A 26941-nucleotide genomic window follows, 5' to 3' on the forward strand; every position below is an offset into this window, starting at 1 on the left:
GTCAGAGGTCCCGCGGGAGCGTGGCCCAGAGAGTGGCTGACAGCGGGCTGCTGATTTGTCCCGCCTGCGAATCTGGCACTTGCAAGCCTCAGGCAAGTGACTTGACTTTTCTGAGGCTCGTTGTTGTGATCCGCAGACGTTGGGGTAGTCAGGCTGCCTTGTGAGTTTCAGGGGAGAACGAAGCGATCCCGAAGCCTGTGCCCGCGGCCGAGTGGCCACCACGTCCTTCTCCTGTTTCCTCTCCTCTGAGGTTGTAGGGGCTGACTTCTCCTTTTCGTCTCTGCACGCAGCCTTCCTCGGCTAGGACCCTGGGGATCCTTAGGAAAGCCTATCAGTGTCATTGTCCTCACGTTTAAACCTGTCAGGGCGCTGTCGCTCGAGGAGGTAGATTTCCCGGGAAAGGCGTTTCTCACTCTCTCTCTCCTCTTCGGCTGCAGGACGTCAGCTGCAACGAGATCACAGCCTTACCGCCACAGATCGGGCGGCTGAAGTCGCTGCGCGAGCTCAACGTCAGAAGGAACTACCTGGAGACGTTACCGCAAGGTAAACAAGGCAGAGGGGGCAGTGAGTGAAACGGGAGACTCTGGGTATTTTTCTGTTGGCTTGGGTGTTTGTGTTTGCCTTTTGCTGTTAATGATCATTTGACTGTCACATGCACGGAACAGGCAAGTTATAGGCATGACGCCCTCTGAGTCAGGGGGCATAGAAGCAACCTCTCCCCTGTATAAGACCCCGACCCCGTGTGTGCACGCGCACGGCATGCGCACGTGTGAATTTGCTGGGGCTCCCGTAACAAAGCACCACAGGCGGAGCGGCTTGAACAACAGGAATGTGTTTTCTTGTGCTTCTGAAGGCTGGAAGTGTGAGATCACGGTGTTACCAGCCTCTCTCCTTGGCCTGTAGACGCCTGTCCTCTGCCCTCCGTCTGTGTCCTAATCTCTTCTTAGCAGGACACCAGTCCTCCTGGATTAGGGTCCACCCTAATGACCTCATCTTTAACTTAATTCCTCCCTTTAAAGACCTGGTCTCCAAATGCAGTCCTGTTCTGACGTACGGGGGGGTCAGAGGTTCAGCATAGGGATTTGGGGGCACACCACTCAGCTTGCAACAGGGGGCAGCGTGAGTTGCTTGGGTATTGACCTGTGATGTTCTGGGACATGGTGCCAGCAGTTTAGTTGACATGCTCCATCTTGTGGATCTGACTGCCAGAGTTTCCGGTTGGGGGGATCTGGCTGGAAACTCCTGTGTCTAAAGCCTGATCTTCAGAGGAAGGCGCTGCCCCTGCTGGAGTGACATTTGGACGAATGTCACTGGTGGTCTGGGTGGCCTTTGTGAAGCCCCTCCTCACCCAGCTCTGCTCTGGAGCAGATGCGGGCCTTGCAGCTGAGGGCTTCCGCAGGCGGCCGTCCAATGTGCTGACTCAGAGTTCAAGTCGAAAGACATGTTTATTCAGAAATCTCAGACTATTAAGAACTTTGACGATCGGCCTCGTAGGTGGTAGTGGATCTGAACCTCATGGTTTGGGATTCTTATCGGGATCTGACACTGAACGCACTCTCCCGAACGCCCTCGGATTTTCAGAGACCGCGTTGATTTCCGTGGTTTTTACAGAGGGACACGGGGCTTGCCAATTTCAGACACATACTTAAAACGCCTCAAAGCACAAATATAAGCTGGCTGGGGCAAAAGTAGCTTTACAGCCATGCATACGTGAAACAGAGTTTATTCTTGTATTATTATTTCTTAATTTTTGTGTTATTGTCCATACAAACAACTGTAAACCTTTGGCCTGCCCTGTACTTGGAAACAGTCAGCATTTGGTTAATCTGACGCTAATGCTGCTATTTTGAGAGCTGCTCCATTTTTATTATTCTGTCCCTGCTTCTCGATCTTTGGCTTGAAGTGCTTCATTATTCGAGGCAGGAAAATGGCGCTGACGAAAGGGAAAGACTTGGAGAAATGAAACGTGCTTTATAGATGGAAGGTTTTAGTTTCTGCCGTATTCACCTTTCGCGTGCTGATGGGCATTTTAAAGAAGTAGAATCAAACAATCTCAGCATAAATATTGATTACTTTAACACTTGAGATGACTTGGTATAAAAATACGGATTTTTCATTTTGTCATTGTCCAATCCCATTTTTGAAGGTTTTAAATTGTTTTTCTTCATTTGGGCAAGTACAAAGGGAAAACTTAAGCGCATAATCTTTCATAGCATGGAAGAAAACATTCATTTCAATTTAAGCTCTACTGTTAATCCCTGAGAAATCATTGTCAATCATTGCATTCTTCTCAAAAGGAAAACTTCATTTAATTGTTTTACAGTTGCCTGTAATAGTTTAGAAATGTGTGGAAAGTACATCCACAGAAATCAAGATTTTTGCTGCTCTCCCCACCCCTTACTCTCTTACCTTAAAAGCATTCCTTTCCCTAAAAAGATCAGTTACAAATTTCTATACTTTCCATAATTATGTTTACTCAGGTTCAATATTTTAAAATCCACTCAAAGCTAAAACATCAGTGTACTGGAAAATCTTTTAAAAAAATAATTTCCTGAATATCACGTTTCCTTTTGCTTCACTCTGGAGAACTCTATTAACAAAAGAGCATTGATAATGCTTTCAGGCAGTGAATTTAAGGACTTTCCATATTTACTTACTTGTTTTTCCTCCTTGAGTCCCCCTCCTCATATGCTTTCAATTTGAGGAGGGGAAGAAACTGTTTATGGCCTAATTACCCGCAGCAATTTGAGTACAACAGCTTCAAGGAGGGACTGTAGTTTCTTCTTTCCACGGCCAGGACTGACAGTGGATTCAAGCAGCCGTTCATTGCCTCTCTCTGTAACACAGAGAGAAGTGAGGTTCCTTTTTTGTTTCTTCTTCTTTTTTACTCCCTTCTTCTACTTTGTTTCTTTTGACCTTTTCTGGGCTGGAGTTAGCATTTTTCTCCCCCATTTTCTTGTGAAACACCCAGATGGTTGGTGCCATTCCTACTTTCTTTACCTGTACGTAGCCTCGCTTCCCCGCTCCTGCTATGTCTTCCAGGAATTCCGCCCTCTGGTTCTGCTTTAAAAGGCCTTCCTTTTAAGTGGCAGAAGATTCCTGAAGATCTAGAGTCCAGGTAGCATTTGGCAGTGATTTGTTACCCAGACTTCTGCGAATAATGTTGATCACGGAGGTCTAATAGCACTAGAGGTTACAGCAAAAAGATGCCCTTTTGATAGATAACCCCTGCAATTCTTACCCGTTTTAGAAAGAAACTATCATGTGAAAAGGGATCTTACTTCTCCCCTCCATTTTTTTTTTCCTGGATCCCAAGCTGCCCTCCAGCTTCACTTACTCCCCTTCTCCGCCTCCTGCTGCTCACGGCCCTCACCAGGACAGCCGTGTGCAAAGGCCAGTCCCTTGTCCCGCTGTTGGCCAGAGAGCTGGGTTTGAGCAGTGAACTTCCTGCCCCTTAAAAAATGCACGTCCTGGGTTCCTCTCACACAGCCGCCCAGCCTGGACCTGAACTTGGGACGTGCCGAGGTCCACGTTCTTCTCCTGCCTTCTTCCCGGCATTTCAGTCCTGGGACTCCTTTCTTTAATATAGACACTCGTGCCCTGAGGTTGCGTGAAAGGAGGGAAGTCCCTCCCAGCCCTGAGCGAGCGGAACTCTGGAGAAGAGACCCTGGCCGCTCGGAAACGCGGGGCCGCGGCAGAGCGGAGCGCAGTGAAAACCCTGGGCCCGGCGGGCAGGGCGGAGGAGCAGGGCGCGTCCTCACCCCTGGGTGCTGCCTCGGGCCCCTCCTCCTTTCCTCGCTCCTGCGCTTCCTCCTCTTTGGAATCCTGAGTATTTGGAAGCACCCTGTTCCACCCCATACCAGGTCCCCTAGCAAATGTGGGAGGCCCGTCCTGAAGCGATGCCCCTCCCCCCTGCCCCCCACCCCTGGAGCCGCTCACACAGAGATCCCAGCGGTTTGTCCCGGGTCACCCTCCGCGTTGGGCGTGGCTCGCCGCGCTGCTGTATGGAATATATTTGACTTGTTTCTTGCAGCTGCCAGTGCCGGTTGGAATGCTTGAAATTACTGAGTGCTCACTGTGCCACTGGGTGGGGATTTGAAGCTAAATATAATGTTCTGTCTGGTTGGGGGAGCTACGGAAGGTTTTTTGAAAGCAGGAGAATAAAGCCCTGTCACGTCAGGATTACAGGGTTCATTGCAAAGTTCTGAATTAGATAGCATTTATTTCTTAAAGTGGAGGGAGAACACCAGGAACGTATTTCTTGCAACTAGTTCCGAGATCATGCCAGCCCAGATACATTAAAGGGAGAAGAATGCTTTATACTTACCATGTTATTTGTATGTTATTAAGAACTGCTTGAAAACATTGGAAGTTAAAATATGTTCTGTGTGGTGTGACTAAGGTGATTGTTTTGCTGGGGGTGGGGAACATTTTTAAACAATAAATACTGTAAATATCAAGTATTTCCAGCTCTTACCAGAACTAACAACAGTTTAAATGTATGGAACTGCCGATGAAAGATTTCACCACCCTGTTGGTTAAATACTATGCCTATACATGTATCCCTCCTGCAGAACTTAATTCTGATTATGCTAAATGACACTTCTCCTGATAAGCAGAAAGTAAACTTTTAAATGTTCGGCCATTAAACCACGTTGTTTTCTGAGTTTTTTCACTTTTTTTTTTTTTCTCTTCTTCCTATAGAGCTCGTAGATCTGCCCTTGGTCAAGTTTGACTTTTCCTGCAATAAAGTGCTCGGGATTCCCATTTGCTTTCGAGAGATGAAGCAGCTGCAAGTACTGCTACTTGAAAATAACCCTTTGCAGTCTCCTCCGGCACAGGTGAGGGGCGGCAGCGGTGGGCAGGGCGGGCAGAGCCGCGTGCTTAGTAGCCTGCCGGCCTGACACGGCCTCAGCCAGGACGCCAAGCAGTCGCGTTCTCTAAAAGGGGAGCCCTTGGGGGTGGGTGACGGCAGCAGCTTGTCCTCTGCTGCCTCAAGCCCGTTCACCAGCATTGGGCTCACTCTTCTTATCGCTGCGGCCCCAGTTAGGTCTGATTATTTTATTGTTCGGACATACATTTGAAACTTTTCCATGGAGCGGAGAAGAGTAATAGATTCCTTACCTTAGTGTTGGCTGGCAAATGGAGCGTAAGCGTTTTGAAATATAATTATTGGTTATTTAGAGACAAGATTCAAGTTCAAATATGGAATGAGGAGAAAAAGTGGAGTATGAGCTCGTCCCGAACCGGAGGGTTGCCAGGTCAGGTATCCGACCTCTGTGCTTTTTACGCCGTGTACATGTAAACGCCTTTCTGTTCGGATTTTGCATTTTTCATGCAAGACGAGAAATTGCTCGCGTGTGGTTTTCTATTCCAAGTGGAGGACATGATGGCCTAAATTCTTACATGTTTTGTAGAGGTCACATGCTCCTTGGCATGAAAAGGCAACATTTAAAGTAACACAGAGCTGGCTGTCTCGTGTTTACATTTTGTTTCGCTGTTCAGAAGTAAATACTTGTTATGGATCTCTCCCCAGATTTGCACAAAGGGCAAGGTGCACATATTCAAGTACCTGAGCATCCAAGCCTGCCAGATGAAGACAGCCGACTCCCTGTACCTGCACTCAATGGACAGGCCGCAGTCCCAGCAGCACGTGGAAGACAGGTGTGCGCACCCGCCCTGGCTCCCCACCCCTCCTTAGCGTTTTCCTTAGGCCAACGTGGCCCAGGTAGCTCCCTCCAGAATTCTTCTGCGTTGATCAACCAGTGCAGATGCATAACTCAGAGCTTCAGAAACTTTGGGGACAGGAGAGAGAAAATCGATGCTGTTGATAACATTGTGGCATCTCTCAAATCTTATCTACTCTCTCTAATCAGAAATTAGTTGTTTTAGTGCCGTGTGTGTGTGCACGCTTATGTGTGTATAAAATATATATATATATGCTTATAAATAAGATCTGTAATATAAACAGATATTGATATTTTTTACTTATCCATTAAAACAACAACATCAAGCACAGACATGGCTTTTTTAATTGCTAATCCTTAATATGCCTGTGGAATGTTGGTAAGAAAAACTTCAGGATTTATTTTTTTAATTGCCTTTTCAAAATGCAGCGTGCACCGTTTTGCCACTTCCTGTTTAGAACGGAAGTGTTCGAATCCTTTCACATGTCCTGGGCCGTTTGCTGGCACAAATCGGGCCTTGTGTTTTTGGAGAACGAAACTCCCACGCTGAGCTCACTTTCGGACAGAGATTGGTTTAAGAAGTCCTCACTGCCGAAATCTTCCCTTAACGTTTTACTAAAAAAGGAAACTAGTGACTTAAAATCTCAGGCTACTGTAATGGTACCTTTACATAAAGCTTAAAATATGTTTTCATTACATTTTAAGACATACCATCAAATTTATGTAGTCACTATATTCCAGCTTACAGGATTATTCAAGATTGCCAACATTCCCAAACCTAAAAAAGCAATTAGGCAGTTTTTGCATTTTTATGTGCAAGAACCAGAAAAATAAGAAAATTGTTAACCTTTTGAAAGAACAGGCCACTTTGGTTAAAGTGTAAATTCATGAAACCCTGAACACAAAGAATTTATTTCGCCCTCTGTTCAGACAGTACAAGTATCTGGTTTTCATTACGTGAGGCCCTCACCGTAACATCCTTTAATGCCGAGCTGCTTTGTTGCCTTATGGCGATAATAAAAATGCGTAGCGCAGACTCATTATTTGAATGCGAGTCGGTGCATGTTGTGCACCGTGTGACTGTGATGTCTCCCCATGAACCCCACGCGGACGGCGCCTGCCCAGCAAGAAGGACTCTGATTCGGGCGTCGGGAGCGACAACGGGGATAAGCGGCTGTCGGCCACGGAGGTAACTACGCCCGTGATCCGGTCGCGACTTTGCTCTTTCTCTGCTTCTGGCTCGATCTGTTGCATGTCCTGAGCTCCTTTCCAATAAAGGGCATTGACCCCCTGCCCGGGAACATGGGAGAATGCTGGCGAAAGCAACACTTTGACATCCTCCTCAAGTGTTACGCAACGGCGAGCCGCCGTTAGCTTTTTCTGCATCTTGAATATTTTGCAAACGTCTCATCGTAGGCTTCCTGTCTCCTTCCCCTCCTCCCGTATCCCCCACATTATAGAGACTATTCGGGAAGGCCGAATAAATACTAAGAAATGATGAACCGATGTGCAAGTATCCGTGAGGCATTTTTAATAAATGCTTGTTTTTAAGGGGGAGAGCAAGTTAGGAAAAAGTTGTCGTAGGCATGTGTAAAGGCTCAGGAACCAAAGGTATATTGCGTTTTAGCAGTTTACCCCAAGGAAATGAGTTTATGGGTAGCCATAATTTTTATAGCAACATTTGTTTCCTGGAACTCCTTTTCAAATCATTCGGTAACAACGTTCACTTATAAGCGAAGAGGCCTCCCGCACTAGAACGTTCTAAAGTAGCTGTAAAATAGCTTATTTAGCACATGTGTTATCTCGTTCATAGCCTATTAGATACCCCCACGTCTTTCACTGCTCTGCCATGGAGTGTCTTGATCTGAGGAGCTAGGAGGGATAGGTGCGGGGACCCAGGTCTCCCCTCACTGAGGGAACTCACTGAGAGTTTTTGTGATTGTAGAACTTGAGACATTATAATCCTCTTTGAAGATACAACTAACAGGACAATTACTGCATCGAAGGAATGTCTTTCTTATGAGTTGACTCTAGGGAAAATGCCTATTTCCAGTTCTCTTCAGACCTTTGAGTATTAATACATACTTAAGGCATTTGAATTTACTTCCTCCCCCCAGTTTTTTTATAAAGCAGTGTATTAAAAGAACTGGGGTACCTTAAATTCTTTCTAATAGAACATTTCAAAAGGAAGAGGAGTTAGTAGGCAGAAACACAGGCCCTATCCATTAAAAAAAAAAAAAAAAAAAAAAGACTTCCGTGGAGCCACATGAATAGTTTACCATGGTTCCCGGGGGTGGGGGCGGGGGGAGAAAATACCCAACACATCGCTTTATAAGTTTCATTTAATTCAACCCCCTTAGCTTTATTAAAACTCGTGAGGCCCCTGAAATGCCCCATTGTTTCGGAAATTACTCACCCTAAGCTCATTTTCTGTTAAATTGAAACACACTCCACTTTCTCCTTTACCTGCCTTCCAAGGGTAAGTCCGCTAATGAAGCATTGCACAAAGAACTTCATTATCCTTGTGTTCTCACTGGGTGTAGGCGGGACACTAATACCATCCTGAAGGAGCAGGCCAGCAGCAAATTCCCTCCCTCCCTGTTCACTGGACGCGTATCTTAGGGATTCCGTGGAGTGTTTAGGGCAGGAGGGGGCTGGAAGGAAGGGCTGCCGAGAAGGTGACAATCAACGGAATAAAACGTTCAGACCTCACAGCATAGCCTCACCACCTGAAGACGCCTCCAAGAAATTTTTTTGTTTTTGTCGACTGAGTAAGGTTCCGAATTAGCCATTGTATTTTTCTGTTTTCATTTCGTTTGGCAATTTCTATGGCCAGTTGATCTTGCCCCCGAGTTATATCTCCTTGCGGGCTTCAAAGATCGCCCCTGGTTCCTTTTCTTGCTGTTGCCATTTACTGATGGATTTTGCATTTGTCACTAAGAAGTTAAAAAACACATTTTTCTCAAGATAAACAAGCCAAAAAATTGGGACCCCGTTGCACATCTGTTTACTGGAGGAAATGCGCGTTTGCTTCCTGCCAGCTTCCGAACAGTTTGGGCTCGCGTCCAAAAGCGAGGGAACACGGTACTCGGAAGTCGGAGCCTCGGGGGCGGGGGCGGGGGAGCATGCCGGCTCCGGGGGGCGGGCTCCCCATCCCTGAGGCTTGGAGCGCTTCTCACTAAATGACAACACTGACGTGGACACGTGGGAAGATCAATGAGGCTTCCTGTTTCGTTTGTGATGGAATCACAGTTTCTGAGTAAATGTCATCAACTGGTGAGGGGAGAGAGCCTCCCAGAGAGAACTAACCCTGATGACCAAGTCCAAGGGTTAATCCGAAAATTTCCCAGAACACATGTTCCGTTTCAGTCCTACAGTCACTTCGCCCTTTGATACACTAATGCAGTGTCCCTATTCTGAAATGGGAATAAATTGAAGCCTAATATATGAAGCGCGTAAAAGGCGCTATAAATAAATGTGACATTGTCACAGAAGTTGACTGGTCTGGTCTTTTGGGACAAGCCACATGAAACCCTAATGGAGTTGTGGTCAATTAGCATTGTCAGATCTCCCAGTAACATTGCTATTAACACACATGATTTGACTTGGAACCACTGTCATAGCGAATTTGCAAGTGTCCCTTTGATCTGTCGGGCGTCACACAGTTCTTCTCAGTCCCCAGACTGTGGCTCTTAGGTTAGAAAATATCCTACCGAATTGCAGCTCAGAACACGTACAGAGAAGCACGCGGGCATTAGCTCAGTGAATTTTGACAGAGTGACCCCTATGCCCAGCCCCCAGATCAAGAAACAGGCCCTTCCCAGCAGCTCGGAACACCTCACTCCTGCGACTCCCCCACCACAAGCCCAGAGCAGCCACGAGCCTGGCATCAAACGCCGTGGGTTAGTTTTGCCTGTCTTTGAACTTACTAAGTGGAGTTGTCCTTTGTCCCTGGTGTCTTTGACTCGATACTGTGCTTTTGAGAATCACAGCCTAATTGCTTTTCATCACATAGCCTTCGCTCGGCACCGACGGCCCTTCCCCTTCCCCTGAGCAGTGCCCTGTTTCTTTCCAGCCGTCGGATGAAGACGCAGTCAGCCTCAACGTCCCCATGTCCCACATCAAGGAGGAAGAGCAGGTTACCAAGGAGGACTCGTGCCATCGCCTGAGTTCAGCAAAAGGTCTGAGGGTGAACGTTGGGGAGGAAGGGCTCATGTTTAAGTTTCAAAGGCTGTGTTTACACGGTGCGCGAATGTGCCAGTAACGGCTAATCGGCGAAGGTGATCTCATTGCAAATTCAGAACTCGGAGGTGATCCCTCCGAGGATCTCAGTTTTGCAGAGGGCGCCGAGGAGGCTCCGAGAGCGTGGGCCCACCCGGTCCTGCAGCCAGTAAATAGTGACGCTGTGCCCATTCTGAAGATTTCGACGAGATCCTTCCAATCCATTATTGGAAAGAAAATATTCATTTGTCGGTATATTATCTAGGATAGCAGACCTGTGGTAACTGTAGCAATAGTAAATGAAATCCCCAAGTCTCATTGGTGTAACACAATCCAAATTAAGACCAAATAAGAGGTAGCGGTCGACATGCAGCTGCCCTCCAAGGGAGGAGGGAAGGCCCCAAGCTTCTGTCATGCTGTGCCTTCGCTCTCATTAACCCAAGACTTCCAGAGTTTCCGAATCCTTCTGTTTCACGGAGGAAGAGGAGGAACTCGGAGGTGGGCTCCCAGGAAGTTTTTACAGACTGAGCCCGGGAGGAGCAGCTGTCACTTAGAAGCTGGACCCTATGGCCCGGACACAGCTAACAATGTGTACGGCGGGAGGTGTGGTTGAGTTGTTCCCCTCACCTTGACCTTGGGCCAGTTAATTGACCTTAATCTCTCACCTGTAAGTGGTACGATGATTAGAGTAGGTGATCGCTAACAACTTCGGTAGCTTTAAAATTCTGCGGTTCTTTAATCATACCAGATGGTCACTGAGCGTTCTCTCTCTGGTGCTCCTTCAGAGTCTTAGCAGTGCATTTCATATCTTGCTGAGAAGCCCTCAGGGATGGCATGACTGTTGTTTTTTTTAGCTGCTGCCATTAATCCAGCGGTTTTAAAAGAAAAGACTGAGATACAGTATTTACCAGCTTGGGACAGAGACGATCTCATGATGTAGGACTGCTATAGAATTGAATGAATATGCACATTATTTCCCTAGTAGTTTGAATGCACTCTCCTTAGTGAGGGGAGAGGCACTTAAGCTGACTCAAGCTTTAACGTCGGCTTCCACGTCTTACATTTAGGCTTTAAAGGTGAGCACTTAAGTTTCGCATTTATGTTGGCCGAGATCACGATTGGAACTACATGTGATGCAAAAATATAACTGCGCGCTTTCTGCCAAACTCTAACCGCCACTTTGCTCATTTAGATAAGCTTTATCACATTATGCAGCATAGGAGAGAGTGTTGAAGGCACGTTTTTAAAGTAAAATAATTATATATTTTTTCATCATGATTTTTCCCCCCTGTGTTGTGGAAGCGAGTCCTCGGGTGGCCCTGCTTGGTCCTTCTTAGTCTTCAGACGAGAGAGAAGACCCCAGTGCCCCTTGCACCCCCCGAGGACGCTGTGCTCCCTCTGCGGCCTTCACCGTAGTCACATCCTTTGTTGTTAGGATTTGGGTTCTTGTCTTAGTTCCTTGAGGTTGTTTGCTACTTAAGGATCGCGCTTCACTAGTTTTGTTCTTTAATCCCTGCAATGCTGAGCAGACCTGCCGTTCAGTGGTGGCTCAGTAAATACTGTGGACTTCTGAATTTGCGGGAGTTTCACATCACCCATCACTGAGAGCACAAAGGCTCTCTTCTGCTTTCTTTTCTCTGGGCCTTGAAAAAACAAGACGCGCTTCCATTTCTTTCACACGGAACTAAGCCCTGTGGAGGCCTTGGACTTTGAGGTTCCGTTTGGGGCTTTCTGTTTCTTTTCCTTTTCTTTCTCTCCTTCCTTCTTTTTTATCTTTTCCTCCCATCCTTCAGGGAAGAGGAAACTTGGGCCGTTCGTTTACCTCCTTAAGAGGTAAGAGAGAAGATGGAAATCATTAGAGGACACGTTTGAGGGCGGCCTGTGCTTTGCTCCCTGTACGTGACTCATGCTTTCCCCTGGCCTCTGTGTTTTCCTAACAGGGGAATTTCGTCAGGAATTTTCACCTGAGGCTTCCCTGGTGAGCGACAGGAGCAACTCAGGAGAAGCAAGAGACCAGTTTACCCACGGATCTGACGTCCTCCGCCCGGAATTTATAAACTACATGAAGGCAAGTTGAGGATCAGCTAATCGTTTCATTTATTTACTTCTCTTTGGTTCAGGCTACCATCCGTCACCTTCAGCGCCAGCTCGCTGCCACCCTCCTCCGGCCTTTGTGACACCTGCTCGGTGGCCAGCAAGTTTCTTTCCCGCCCGGAGGAGCCATGCCCTCCCATGCAACGCCCCCGCCTGGCAGCACGTATATAGGATTTAGAAACCGCTCTGCTCTCTCTACTCGGAGCATCAAACCAGTGGGCAAACGTTGCCGCTCAGTAAAAGCCAAACCAGACCAGGGTCGCCTTCCCTCCCTTGCTTTCTAGGTGAACGCTTTCCTCAGGAGTCTGTCTGCAGCCGAGGGGGAGCAAGGGAGCCTTGCAGGCGCTGGAAGCGAACGTCTTCCCTTTGCGGAAGGCTCGCTCTGCGGGCACCGGCTCCCGAGCGGGAGTCGGTGCGATGCGGTGTTGGAAGGTTGGGGACACCTTCTGGGCTGTCAGGGCAAGCCCCCTCATGACAGCAGCAAAGAGGAGAGGAAAGCTAGCCTGTTAGGGAAGCTGGTAGTCGTGCCGTCACTTTGAGACACGGTTTGGTGCCTTGGGAAGTGTCTGCCAGTCTTTTTGGTTCAGATTGTGGCACCCGAGAATGTAAGGATGATTTATTTGGTAAAATTCAGATTCGTGCCCTGAGCGGTGTGGCTCACTTGGGTATTGTCCCGCAGAGCGAAAGGTCACTGGTTTGATCCCTGGTCAGGGCCGGTCGTGGGTCCAGTTCCCAGTCGGGGCACGTATGAGAGGCCCCCGATGGGTGTTTCTCTCTTGCATTGATGTTTCTCTCCTGTTCTCCCTCCCTTCTCCTCTCACGAAAAATAAATAATTAAAATTTTTAAGACATTCGGATTCGATGTGGCTTCTGAGAAATGGAGGCCTCAGGGTTAAAGCCAAGCACGGGGCCTCTAAGACCTCTTCCTTATTTCCCAAGAACTGGGTTATGACAGCGGGAGACTCTCCAAACTGATGTCTCCGGGCGTCACCTCCAAGGGCACACGGGAGGGGAATTGGTGACTTTCACACTGTGCAGTAAGTGCCCTGGTGCGTCCATGGGGTCTTCATGCTTCAAGATAAAAAATACAGACCCTGACATAGGACTTACATTTGTAGAAACTGAGATGATTTTAAAAAGTTACAAACGGGCATAGCTCAGAGTATCGTGCGTTTGGTTCCGCACCGCCATGATAAAGCAAATACCGCCGTTGGGCGAGCCCTGTGAACCTTTAGGTTTGCCGGGACATGCGAAAGTAAGTCTACACAATACTGTAGTCTATTAAGTGTGCAATAGCTTTGTTCTAAAAAACCCCACATACCTTCGTTTAAAAATACTTTATGGCCAAAAAACACTAACCAGCAGATGCACCTTCAGTGAGCCATACTCTTAGCTGGTGGAGGGTCTTCCCTTCAATTTGTAAAAAAATGCAGTATCTGCAAAGCTAAATAAAGTGCCGTGAAACGAGGTGTATCCGTAGAAGATCAAACACAGAAATCCTTAACTCTTTGTAGCTAATCCCTCATTAATCCATCAGGTCTTGTTTCAGAATATGTAGCAGCTACGGCCTCGTTTCTGTCCTCTGCTTCCGTTGACACCGCTTTAGTTGGGCTTATTGTGCATGACTTACTGGGCTTATAGTTGATGACGTGTCAGAACCTCGATGCAGAAAACAGTCCTCTTGGCTGTTGTTCCTTCCTCGCCCAAGTCCGTGCCTCGTTCGGGGTGGCTTCCGTGCTGGCGGCTGGCCGCTGGCCGCGTGACCCTGCGTCAGAGACGAGAGTGGGAGGGAGCACGTGGAAGCCCCAGCGGTCGGACACGCCTTCCCAATACTCCCCCCGCCAGTGTTGCTTTGGGAAAATAATGGTGGGGGCACGTTTCAGTGACATCGGGCCGCTCACACATGAAACCTATTAGACGTCTTTGGAGGCGTTTTCTGTTAAGTATTTCACGCATCCCTTCCCTTCCCCCCCAAAACCACACTTCTCACAAATGCGAGGATGCACATACTACGTGACGGGCAAGCCCAGCAGACGCCTCCATGAACATCGGGAGGTGCCAAGAGGGCAGTAAGAAATCACGTGTTACATTTCTGACAGTGAGCTAGCAGGGGCTGTGGTCCTAGGCCGGGTTTCCTTTTTAAAAAAATTTTTTATTTTTAATCATGGTAAAATAAATATAACGTAAAACTTAACCATCCTTGCCATTTTTAAGGGTAAAATTCAGTGGTGGTTAATTATTGCGTGGCAGCCATTGACACCATCCGTCTCCGGCACACTTTGCATCTTGTAAAACTGAAATCCTTTCCTCATTAAACAGCGTCTCCCCATTCTTTCCCCTCCTCCGGCCTTGGCAACCTTTCTGCTTCTCTGCTTACACATTTGACTCTCCTGGGCACCTCGGAACAGTGGAATCGTACCCTGTGTGTGGGTCTCTGTGTGTGTGTGTGTGACTGGCTGATTTCACTTGGTGCAACGTCCCGAAGAGGCGTCCGCACTGGGGCGTGGGTCCGGACTTCCTTCCTGTCTCAGGCTGACTGACACCCCGTGGTATGGGTAGACCCCACGCCGTCGATCCGGTCATTCACTGGCGGACACCGCTGCCTCCACCTCCCGGCTGTCATGAGTCACGCGGCCGTGAACGTGGGCCGGGGCAGCGTTCGACTGTTGACCGTTGATGGCCAGCAGCTCTCAGAAGACCCGTGTGTTCTGTCTGCAGGACAGGGCGGACGACTGCGAGGAGCCCTTGCGGATAGAAGAGGACACGCCCTGGCAGACCGAGGAGGCGTGAGTACCGGGGGTGCGCGGTGGATGAGCTGCTGCCCTGCGGGGTCCGCGGTTTAGGCAGAATGGACGCTACGTCGTGGTTGAACTCTGGTCCGCTCTGGGGGCGGGGGCAGGCTGACATTCTTACCCAAAGAGACGTTGCCAGCTTTCCTGTCTGATGCCGATTGTCCCAGTATTAGCGCAATACAGTGCAAGGCCACGCCTCTTCCCTGGCCCTGAGTTTTATCAGATGTGAGGCTGTAGGTAGAAACGTGATGCAGGGAATGAGATGGAATCTCTAACGTGGAGATTCTAGCTCCCTTCTGTTTGCGTGAAGAAGTCGACGGCGGGACCTGAAGCACTAATGGTTCCGCTGCCCTTTTGCCCCTGGGCTCTTCGGTTTCAGGATCTGAGAGAATCTCACGCGTCTCATGCCCGGGCCCCAGCCTAACAGTTGCAACAATAACTCGCCTTCATTAAATATCCTGCCCCGCGTCAGGCGGCGTCTTCAAGACGTCACGGGCGGTGACCCATTGCTGCGGTACCGCGGTCCTATAGATTCAGCTCGTACCCCCCCATTTGGGAGATGACACAGCCGAGGCACCGGGAGAGTCGTCCTTTTGCCCCGGGGTCCCCGAGCGCCGGGTCGGAGCTGAGGCGCCGCGCACCAGAAGCCATCCCGTCTGCTCTGGCCCCCGCGGGGACTCACCTGGCAGGCCCTGTCGGGGCGGGTGGGAGCCGTCTGCGGCGGCCGGGGGGCCGCTCCTGGGAACGGAGCGTGGGCCCGTGGCATAGAGCAGGATTCCGGCTCTGGGATTTTGTTTTCCATAGTGGGGCGTGTAGGCCTGACCTTCCCCCATACCTTAGGGGGTTTCTCCCCGGAGCGGGGATTTATCACGCTGTTAACAAATCTCTCCAGTTACGTCCTGTAGGGGAGAGGAGTTACCGCGATCACATCTCTCCCGCCCTTTGAAAGCATTAAAAAGTTCCTTTCCAGTCACGAGCCAGCATGACCAGCATTCACTGGGCCTCTGTCTGTGAGACCAAGGAGGCTTGGCTTGATTATAGGTTCGTAGAATTATAGGGAAAGAGGGTTTTTTTTCTTCTTTTTTTTTAACTATATAAAGCTTCAAAAACCCCATTCTTGACCCCGTGTCTGTGCTCGCCCTGGCCTGGGAGCCGGGACCGTCCGTGCAGCCTGAGGAGACGCCCGAGCCCCAGTCCGGCCTCCTGGGGGCGGCCAGGCCTGGCGTCGCTTTTGTTTTAAGGGCTGCAGGTGATCTTGCTGCACGTGGCGCTTAGGCCGAGAGGCCCGTGTTGCGTGAGAGCTGCACAGCAAAGCGACACCGGTCCAGCGGGCCTTGGGAGGGCTGGACGGGGTGCAGACCCGCCCGCCGAGGCCCCTGTGGACGCCCCCGCCCCCTGCCCGCCCTCCCCACCCAGGGCTCAGGAAGGCAGCCTGAGACCCCCCAGCCCGTCTGTTGTCAGGCTGCGCAGAGGAGCGGGTGGCCGCCAGCGGGCCCTGGGGCCGCGTGAGCGGCCTTGCGGCGGCGCCGCGCTTCCCCGACGCGGGAGCCTTTCTCCCCCATCCTGGCCGCCCGTCCCGCAGGGCAGCGCTGACACGTCCCCGCCCGAGGGCCGGAGTGGCCCAGATCACGTTTGAGACCCTGGATGGACGCGCGTAACTCCGCTCCTGAGAGGACGCTCCCGTTCTGTGATGGTGTCCTCCTTACCCTCGGCTCCTCCCTGCAGGGCGCGCCTGTCGGGGGGCCCGGAGGTGGAAGCGGCGGCGGCGGCGGAGCCACTGAGAGACGCAGGGGACTTGCCGCACGATCCCAGCAGGTGCGCCTGTCCCCTCGCCCCCAGCCCCGTGTGTGAACAATACGAACTCGTTCCTCGTCTCCCTTTACACAAACCTTGGTGCGCACAGTCGTTTTAACTGCCTGTTTCCTCAACATCCATGAGTAAGAGGCAAACTCCTGCAGGGATGGAGACCGGTTGCCCCTTTCTCCGCCCTTTAAAGAAATGTATTTGCTCTTCTGAAATTCATGGGTATTTAATTTTTTTCATGGGTATGAAATTTTTGGTATACTTCTTAAAAAAACAGAAGTAGGGGGGAAATGCGTGTTTTGTGTTGCTTAAAGTTTAAATCTCAGATTTATAGAGCTTCAAGGGAGATCTTCCACAAAGGGAAGAACTGTTATATCAAGTACTACCATATTTATTTGATGCCGGCAGAGATATGTGTTAACTAAATAATACATTTCTAACGATTTGGGTTGCAGGGTAATTTTAAATGGACTTGCCCATTGTCCAGCGCAGGCCCTGGGTACAGTAGATTCATTTTTTGGTTGCATAGTTAAGGATAATGAACTTCTCAATGCACAAAATATTTTCCAGTAAGACAATGTGCTTAGTAGCACGTAATAACTCCTTTATCCCTGGAGACATAGATCCCATGCTTATCCCTGCTCAGCTCTTCAGGGGTCTTAGGAATTTAAATTATGACGATGATGGGCTCTTGTCATGGGGCGAACATGGAAACCACACCCCAGCCACCTCCCCTGGCTCCTGGGAATCTTCCAGAAGATGGTTAGAGAGCATATACCCCCCACCTCGTCCGGCCCTGAAAAAGTTGTGATGGGTCAGATAGAGTATGACTGAGCATCTTTAGCCGTTGACGTGAAAAGCATTTGGATTCTGCAGATATTAGTTGGGTGCTCGGGGCATGGAAGATGTATAGTTTACCCCTTGGGGGATATTAAGATGAACAAGACACGGCTGTGAAGTTCCTTCTAAGAACTTCAGCTGCCGTAGATGGAGTTTGCCTGAGCAGTTATTTTTTAAGTGTAATGGATTTACATCCTTAAAAACTGATCGACTGAAGCGGGCACCGGACCCCCGCCTTCCTGAAAGGTTGGGCGTGAGCCTTGAATAACTAGCACTTCGAATGGGAGAGAAAATTCTGGATTGACTGGAAAGCTTGCGCTGGGGAGTGGAGGTCAGAGAGAATGGAGCGCGCTTTGAAAATCGCAGGCAGATAGGACAGCCTCCACCCTGGCCGTGCCTCGGGGTCCCTGGTGGCCTTGGGAAACACAGACTCCGTGACGTCGCCTGCAGAGCAGGGGCCTGGCTGTTTCCAGTCCAGAAAGCAAGGCCAGGGCCTGTGAGGTGCCGGCAGCCCTGAGCGTCATGGGGGGCGTCGGCGGGGGTGGGGGGTGCCGCGGACAAGGTCGGACGCTGTTGGGAGGAGCCGAGACTTTATTTTATTATACGTAGAGGGAGGTGATGATGGTTAAAGAAATGAGATTATTTGTGTGGCTCATGCTCTTGAATCTTTGGTTTAGGCCTAGCTTTATACTGAGTGCCTAATCGCAGCATGTTTTTTAGAGAGCTGAGTGTCACATCCTAAACCAGGGGTGTTAGTGACCAAAGAGCTTGTGTGTGTGTGGGCGGGGTGAGGGGGGAGAGAAGTACTTAGCTTTTAGGGTTGTGAGGATTTGAAATAATATATAAACTACTCGTGGGAAGATAAATGGGCAAAACCATTCCAGAAAGCATCCTAGTATTAATAGTATGTAGTTGCAGTCTACTAAAAAATTATAGAAACCATCTGTTTAAATGAATTCTAAAAATTTATCCTAACGGACAAAGGATATGAGGAAAGATTGTGAGGGGGGAGGTGTTTTTAAAAGCAAATATTTGGGAAAAGGGAAATATATTTTGGTAATTAACAAGGTGGAATATAATGCAGCCAAGGTAATGTTTTTTAAGTTTCCAATATATTTTAGAATGCACATTATATAAATGTTAGTGTTAAAAAGTGTATATAGTGCATAAAGTTTGATCCGAATTCTATAAAAAGAATTAGGTTTCAAATATGTAAGAAGCTAAGAGAAACAATTAAAACTGGAAGGAAATATGATGGGCATTTTTCGGTAGGTATTTTGTAATACATTCATATACGGTGGATACTTTCATGTATTGTGGGAACTGTTCTTCTTGTGTCTTCTCTGCTGATCATTTGAAGTGGGTGGCAGGAAGCCGGGAGGGAGCGGTCCCACGTGTCGTAGACCCGAGCCCGTGGCATCTCTTCTGGGAAGGGGCACCAGGAGGGACAGCAGCTTTGAAGGGGCTGTTGGGGTCAGCTAGGACGCGCTGAGTAGTCACCACGGCGGCGGTGTGGCGATGCGCATTCCGCTGCTGGATGGCTCCTCCTGGGACTTAGAGATTTAAGTCTGAAGGTCGGGCTCCCCAGGTGATGGAGTAGCAGTAGCTGTGTACGAGGCTGAGGTTCTCGAGGACAAGCAGATCGAGGGGAAGGGGTGAGAGGCCAGGTCAGGGTGTGACAGAGCCGGCCACTGCGGGGCTCAGACTTTATGTTGTAACGCATCCGTCCACCTTTGATGTCTCGGGTCCCTTTCCCAATGAGTTTTTCCTGGATGGATGACTCTCTGAGCCCCAGAGCAAGCAAGAGCAGTCCACAGAGCGGGTAGCAGCCGTGGCAGGGGGCGGGACCAGGACCCAGGAGCCAGTGGCCTGTGCTTCGGGCCTCAGCCCTGGCCCCTTCACGGGCGGTGGACGCACCGAGGGTCCCGTGACCCCTCCTACCGCCTTTGACATGTCAGAGCAAGCGGGCAGGGCAGGCTCCTGTCCAGCTGTGGAGGAAGCAGCTCTGGGTTGCCTTCCGAGCGGCGTTTGAGTGGCATCTCTCCAGGATGATATTTCAAAATGATAATTATGTTTGAGAGTGTGGAACGGACTTCATGTCCTCCCCGAGAACAGTCCTCTGGTTTTGCTGCTTTAGGCCTTTGCTGTTCGCCCTGGGGTAGTTATTATAAGACGATTCTAACTTTACTGCAACGCTCCTGCGCGCCAGTCCTGTGCTTGCTCCTGATAAAACGTGGGCGCTGCAAGAGGTTCCTCAGTTCCCGCCGCTCGGGACCGAACGTCAGGCACGGAAACGTCACCTACACATGGGATTTGTTCCTTTATCTCGTGTTTCACAGATTGAGACTTTCTGTTGATAAACCTATAAAGTTTAATCATAGGCTTATCTCTTAGACAGTCTTCACATCAAAAAATCAGGTTGTTATCCTATTTTGCCTTTATCTTGGTTTCTTAAGGATTTCCAGTAGTTGGTTTGATACCATTTTTCAATAAGCATGTATCGTATGAACTCCTTCCTGCCTTTTATTTTTTTAATTATATTTTATTGATTATGCGTTTAGTTTTCGTGATTTTCCCCCTTTGCTCCCCTCCAGCCAGCATCCCCCACTTATTATTAAAACAATAATAAAATATTGTTCCCACCTTTGAAAATAGCTTTGTTACTTCTATACAACTTGCAGAAATTCCTGGTTTTAAAATTTCAGAAACTCAGAAGCTAAGACCATTTCAGAAATAAAAATGCATATCAAATTGCTTATGGATTCTTTTATTTTAAACAAAGTACCCTTGGTACATAAACCATAATACAGTATTTTTACTTGCTTCCATAAATTAATCAAGTTGTAGAACCAACTTTATTGTGTGCTACTTATGAATATTATGACCAACAGCAGTCAGATAATTATGTTAAAATTATATTAAATTTGGCACAGGATAGGAAAATACCAAGTAGTTTGAAATTTCTACCGCTAGCCTTTCATTACTTGATCCTAATGGTAAACATAACTTTTTTTAATACATTAAACTTTTAGACTAAACATGACCCAAAGCGGTAGGGTTTATTAAAAATGTAGTAAGTGTGCTAACGTCTCCCCTCCGCCCCCCTGCGCGCCCTCCACCCCCCGCCCCCCAGCTTTAGATTGAGCACGGACGCCGCAGAGAGAAGCTCTGTGCACTTTCGGCCCAATGAATCCACAGGAGCCTTCGAAATGCAAGACTCTGCACTCAAGTACGTTGACCTTTTCCAAACGGAATGTTTTCCTTTTTTACTCCGAAATGAGTATGCGTTAACTTCCACTCTCTGTTTTTTCCCCCCGCGATCCCGCAGCGGTGAGATGCAGCTGGAGACCTCTCCGGGGTGCGAGGTAAGGCTGCCCGTGGTGCGGGCAGAGCTCCACGCAGAGCTCCACGCAGCTGTCCACCCCCAGGCAGTGGCGCCGCGTTCTAGAACACTCCTCAGCCCGATATTCAGCTTCGTTCAAGAGCTCTTTTTGAGCTTTTTTTATACTTTACCCTCTTTAGGGCTCCTGTTTATCTGTTACATTGCCCTTCCTATTCAAGTTAAGCATTGGCTGTTTCCATTAAATTCTCTGAATTTTGGGGGGTCATGAAATCTTGCCCCATCAGGGGGTAGCAGCCGAGATCCCCAGGGCACCTGCTCGGTATCAGAAACGGGAGGGAGGGCCACGCCATGCAGATTTGAGAGCTCGGAACGGAGGCTGGATGCTGGCCAGGTGCAGAAAAACTAGGAGAGACATGAAAGACGAGCACAGAGGATTTGGGAAATGCCCGGGAGGGTTAAAAGAATATAGCAAAGCGAAACTGGTGGGGGCCCTGGAGGAGAGAGCGGGCAGTGTTACCTTGGGTGAGACAGGTTGCCACCCACTCATATTTCGTCCCTTCTCAGGGAGTGCTTGGGAAGGCTAATTGCAGTACAAACCGATTTCTGTCCCCTGAGGTGCCTGAGCTGTAGCAAAGCAGCTTCACACGCGACTAGTGAAGTATCTGTGTTGAATGAGGGGGGAAAGAACTGCAGGTGAACAAGCCACGTCCCCAGAGCACATGGGCTCCTGGTGAAGACTTGGAATCAGGCTGTCTCAGCGGCGGCTCAAAGACTTGCTGGCTCGGGGCGACTAGGGGCGACCTCTAGAAACTCCACCTTCGTTTCCTGTACTTTGGGCTCGGCCACCCAGGGACCCTCCGCGGCAGCTGGCGCTCTGCCTCTCCCGCTCCGTCACTGTCCCTGGTGTGGTCCGTAGCCCCCGTGGCTGGCCCTCCGTCCCCGCCCCCGGGGCAGGCGGCCTGGTGTCACCCAGGAAGGGAACATCAGGGAGTCTTCTATTTGAAAGTGCCCTGGCCCAGTTCACCGAGCTCCTTTCAAGATGTGATACTTGTGGTTCTCTGCAGGCCCACTTATTATTTTCTTTTAAAACCTGCTTATTTGGAAATAATCTTAACCTTCTAAGAGTTGGGCAGGAGGATTACAAGGTTCTACAAAAGGTTACAAAAACTTACCACCTTTTACCTAGATTTACTATGGTTAACACGTTACCATATTGGCGGTCTTATTTATTCTCTCGGTCTCTTCACATACGTAGTTCTTTTTTCTGAAGATTAGAGGGTGGTTTTCATACAGAAGCATTTCAGTGTATATTTTCTAAGAATAGGATCTTGTCTTACAAACCGTAGTTATCAACTGGATACGTTTACACTGATAAATCACCGTCCGTGTTCCAAATATTTGGGTTGCACTAACGCCATCCATAGTGTTTTGCCCCTTCCAGTGTGGTATCCGGTCTAGAGGCAGGTAGTTGTTAGGTATCTACAATTTCTCTTATTCTGGAACATTTCTAAAATCTTTCTGTGCTTTTCATGACCTTGAAATGTTGAGGAATATAGTCCCCCCCTTTTTTTTAAGGTGGGATGCCCCATATTTTGTAGAACAAAAGCCCCTCATAATTCTTCATGATTAGCCTGAGTTTCCGCCTTTTTAGGGGCCACTGCCCAGGTGGTGGTGTCTTCTCGGGGTCACATTTGTAGACACACTGTGTCCATCTGGGCCTCATCGGTGATGTTAATTTGATCACCTAATCAAGGTGACTTCACTGTATAATTACTGTTCGGTTTATTTCCTTGCAACCAGTGAGCAGTCAGGGAAGAGGTACTTTGAGACATTCTTAGTGTCCAGCAGCGAGACCCACTTTTGACTCCAGTGTCCCCAAAGCCCACCTGTGTGCATGGCTGTAGGAGGGCCAGGAAGACGCAAAAGCTCGAGAAAAGAGAGAACTCCGCTCCATCTCTGATGTACAATGTTTGTGTTAACAGAAGCTCTTTTTTTTTTTACCCCTTTTTGTTTGTACGAGGAGTCATTTGGTGTAGGAAATCGTTACGCATTTTCTTCCCTTTCTAGAGCGCTTCTCTGTTTGTGACAGACCTGTCTCGATTTTAAAAAAGGGAGGTAGTGTTAGCGGGCTCTGGTGGCCAAAGGAGTCACGAGGAGGAGGACGAGAAATAGCCAAGGATCAGCCAGGGCTAATGATTACACAGACGTATCAGCGTTGGGGCTGTTTTTTCAAGGGCACTCCTCAACAATAGGGATAGGAAAGGACATCTTAAATTTATAGTAATTTGGTGTAGTATATATGAAGATGTTCATGTTAGCCATCACCAAGTTTTTTTATTAAGGTGCATTCCTGGGGTTCTTGATACCATATAAAGAAGGTGGAGCTGGGTAAAATAACCCATTTGTTGTCAAAGGAGACTGCGTTGAACGGGCAGCCTAAGATTTTCCTGGGTCACCTGCGTCCCGGGCACGTACACTTACTGAAGGCTCCCAACGGGAGTCTGTGTGTTTGGGACCTGTGGCCTTGAACCGTTTCTGAGAGCCTGCCGTCGAGGCGGCGTGAAGCCTTGGGGGCTGACCTCCCCAGGTGGTTCGGGCTGACCCCTGCTCTGGGAAACCCCTTTGCTTAGTTTATGTGAGGCTTTAGATACATTTTTCTGTGACTACACCTGCATGTTTTTAGAAAACGTAAGTATAACCTCCTTGGCTACTTAACACACTAATTAATTAATTCAGCGTGTACTCAGTGCGTGCCTACGTGCCAGGGGTGTAAGGGAAGCAGGAAAGACCCAATTCTTGCCTCACGAACTGGATTGTCTCATGAAACACCCCATGCATTTTTTCTTCTTTAAGGTGCAAGATGACCTGGCATCACAGAGTAACGGGAGTGACTATTCTCCAAATGAGGCAAGTGTCCTAAAGATTGATTAAAACGGAAGTATCCTGCGAAGGCTGAATTGGAATATCTTTTACAGAAATAGTCTAAGACCGTCCTAGTTAATGAGCTGATTGTAACAGACTCTCTGCGGGGATCTTTCATTAGCGAACAGAGCCTTCTCTGGCCCTCTCCATAAATAGAGGTCAACTTTAGGAGATATGGTTTGAAAACCAAATAGGGGAACCATCTTTATAGGAAGCAAAGCGAAAAGAGTCCTGCCCGACGGCACAGAGCAGGTCTTGTGACCCCGGAGGGGAAGCCCTGTGGGGTTTCCCGGTAGATGAGAGGTCGTGTTCTCCATGGCTCCGCCTCTCCGCGCTGCGAGATGCTTCAGCAGATGTGCCGTCTGGGAGGTGGATGGGAGCGTGTGGGCACGTACGTGTGCACCTGGAGCAGAACAGCACCGCCAGTTTCACGGGATTGTAAAATACTGTAATATCCAGCCAATAAGAGATTGAATGGGTCTCCCCCTACACAACAGTCTGCGGGCTGTGCCACGTCAGGCAGTTGCCCTGTGAAGGTGCACTGGTAATATCGTTATTTGGTTAGGACTTAATCGCACAGCAGCGCAGGCCGAAGGTGGAGATGGTGTTAAACTCCGTGAGTGTTGAGAAGTGTGTATAGTTCTGCTTCCGTTGGTGGGGGTTTTTGTTCGTTTGTTTGTTTGTTTTTATAAAGTGTGCTTTCCTTCTAACATCTCAGGTTAGAGAGAACTTCCCTGCAGTCTCTCCCGCCACCCACAGCACAGCTCCGTTTGGCCTGAAGCCGCGATCAGGTAAATCTAATCCCCCACCCTCCTGAGCTCGGAAACGGCTCCGTGGTTCCCCCTTAGCTTCCACGCGGTCACAGCCCCGTCCGCGCCGTGGGTGAGTGTGCGTGCCGCCGCCGGAGCCCGGCCGCAGCGTGGGGAGGCCGGACGTCAGAGCCCTGTTTTCGGTGATTTAATCCTTGAGTCTGTGTCACCAGGAATAGATACCGGACCTCCTTTTGAATCAGAGCAAAGAAGAATGAGGGGCTGGGGCACGTAAGTGAGGAAGAAGTTTTCTACTGAGTCTTTTAACCCAGGGGAGATGAAACGGCTCTCCCTTTGCCCTTGTGGTTCCTGGTGCCTGCAGGTTCCCGGGAGGCCCCGGGCAGGAGTCTCCTCTCTGACACCCCCTCCCTGGCTGTCTGGCCCTTGGCAGGGTCGGAGTCCTTACTCACATAACAGGGTGACGGATGATTTCAAGGCTCCCGTGACTGGCCAGGAGTTTTTGTTTTTGTTTTTTGCTTATAGTAGCAACTTTTAATTTCTTATTAGTATAATCACAAATGTAAATTAATATGCAGAATAACTGTTGATTTTAAGAAGATGGACTATGTATAGACAAATTTGGTTCTTCTGATTTCGACACGTACTTAAAGTTCTGGCACTGCCTAGCTTCTTTTCGGTCCTTCTTTGTTTTCATATTTTTTGATTCTTAGATGTTTTGCGTAGACTCAACTGCTAATGCTTTTCACTAAGTGCTAAAAAGGACTCAAGTACTTTCAAGAACTCAGATATTCTTGGGGATTTCAGCAAACCTTTTTGATAACAGAAGTTAGATGTGTGTATTTTGGAAAGGGGATCCCACAGGAAAAAAACAAAGATAGTTTTTCTATAAAGGAAGTGTTTTTTTGTTGTTTTTTTTTAATTTTTGGAGCAAGGTGACCGGTGGGTGGGGGACCGGTGGCCAAATGTGAGGGCTTCCTCGCTGCAAGACAGAGCTATTGGAGGCGGTGCTGGGTGTGGCAAGGGCTGTTGGTAGGTGTCTATAGGAAGGTGTTTGCTTTGTTATGAAATGAGTGCAAGCGGTTGGCCACCTCGCTTTGGACTGAGCACAAGCCAGCAGACCTGGGCCATGTGCTGGGCGGGACGGGGGTCGCTCAGGGCACATGTGCTCGGTGCCTTCAGGGACAGCCCGTCCAGAGAGTCACCGTTACACACTGAGGGCCTCCCAGGAGGTAACAGACTTTCTCCCAATCCTTACAAACGGTTTTATACAATTTTAAAATAAATAGTTTCTAATTGATGGAGTCAAAAGTTGAATCAATCTTTAAAAAATAATATTCTTTTGAATGTCCATCTTTGCCATTTAGGTGTAAAATTGTCTCAGTGAGTTTTTGTTCCTTGTGTGGAGTCAAAACTCAGTTTGCCAATATGGTATTTGTCCGGTTAAACCAAACAATTTTGGATTCTTTGTAGCAGTGGAAAATAAATGGGGTATTTATTTTGAATAGCAGAAAACAAAGACAATTTCCTTCCCAAGCTTCCAACTTTTGTAATGCTGACTGACGAACATGGAAATTGTTCTAGTCGTTGAAAGCTCTGTAGACTTGTGTTGCTATAAATAATGCTGATTTATCTTCAGAACATCAAGTAGATTTTGGAGCTTTATAAACTAGCATTATGTATTGGGAGTTTTAGAAATGTTATTTAACAATTTTAAAATACTTGTAGTATGTATTTTTCACATTTTCTAGAAAGTCATATATACAGTTGTCTTCATTGAAGATGATATAATTCAAGAAAGTAGAAATTCATTTTGATTGAGTAGCTTTGGAACTTTTAAAAGCCAATTAATTTTAATTTTAAAATTCAGTACATGGATTTATGTGATTTCTGTGTTATAAATAAAAACAGCCTGCTCAAATCAGCAAGTGGGAATAAGAACTTAGATCCTTAAAGTAAGCTGATAGTTACCTTTAAAGAAAGTATTTTTTCTTTCCTATGTTTTCCTCCAAAGACAGACAACTGTATGTACCCAACTATTTGTTTCTAGAACCATGCCCATTTATTTTACTGCCCTTCCCTTATAATTGAGTAATATTCCTATTTATTGTTCACATACATATTTCCCAAACATACAATTACTATGTGGAAATTTAGTGCAAAAAAAGATGTTATCATGGCATAAATAACCAACTCAGAAGTGCCTGAAGTTGACTGGCATTTATTGGTAAATTAGATTTGTTGTTAAAGAGACTGTACTAGTGTCCAAAATTGTTTTTATTAGTCATAAATATTGAAGACAGTCTTGCGAGAGATGTACGTCAAGAGATGTACGTCAAGCGTTGAGGAAAGACGAGGCTACATTCACATTCACCTGTCCATAAGGAAGCCAGTAGACCCCGATGTCTTCAAAGAGAAATTTACATTGCCTTGGGGAAATACTCACAATAGTAAACACCGAGGCTGTAATAG

General features: G+C 48.1%; 1 protein-coding gene across 1 annotated transcript in view; it reads left to right on the forward strand.

Annotated features, from left to right (window-relative positions):
* Positions 1–26941, forward strand: part of LRCH1 (leucine rich repeats and calponin homology domain containing 1) — a 155251-nt gene that overhangs the window by 104685 nt on the left and 23625 nt on the right. Inside the window, exons 4-15 of the mRNA XM_054586708.1 lie at positions 438–543; positions 4705–4841; positions 5537–5664; positions 6813–6876; positions 9763–9868; positions 11849–11976; positions 14721–14788; positions 16520–16609; positions 20571–20666; positions 20766–20802; positions 23634–23687; positions 24421–24493. Of these exons, the coding sequence (XP_054442683.1) occupies positions 438–543; positions 4705–4841; positions 5537–5664; positions 6813–6876; positions 9763–9868; positions 11849–11976; positions 14721–14788; positions 16520–16609; positions 20571–20666; positions 20766–20802; positions 23634–23687; positions 24421–24493 (1087 nt within the window). The remainder of the gene's footprint in view (positions 1–437; positions 544–4704; positions 4842–5536; positions 5665–6812; positions 6877–9762; positions 9869–11848; positions 11977–14720; positions 14789–16519; positions 16610–20570; positions 20667–20765; positions 20803–23633; positions 23688–24420; positions 24494–26941) is intronic.

The sequence above is a fragment of the Pteronotus mesoamericanus genome, unplaced genomic scaffold, assembly GCF_021234165.1.
Source record: "Pteronotus mesoamericanus isolate MK-2021 breed Mesoamerican mustached bat unplaced genomic scaffold, CSHL_Meso_final contig_94, whole genome shotgun sequence".
In the NCBI taxonomy this organism is placed as follows: Eukaryota; Metazoa; Chordata; class Mammalia; order Chiroptera; family Mormoopidae; genus Pteronotus; species Pteronotus mesoamericanus.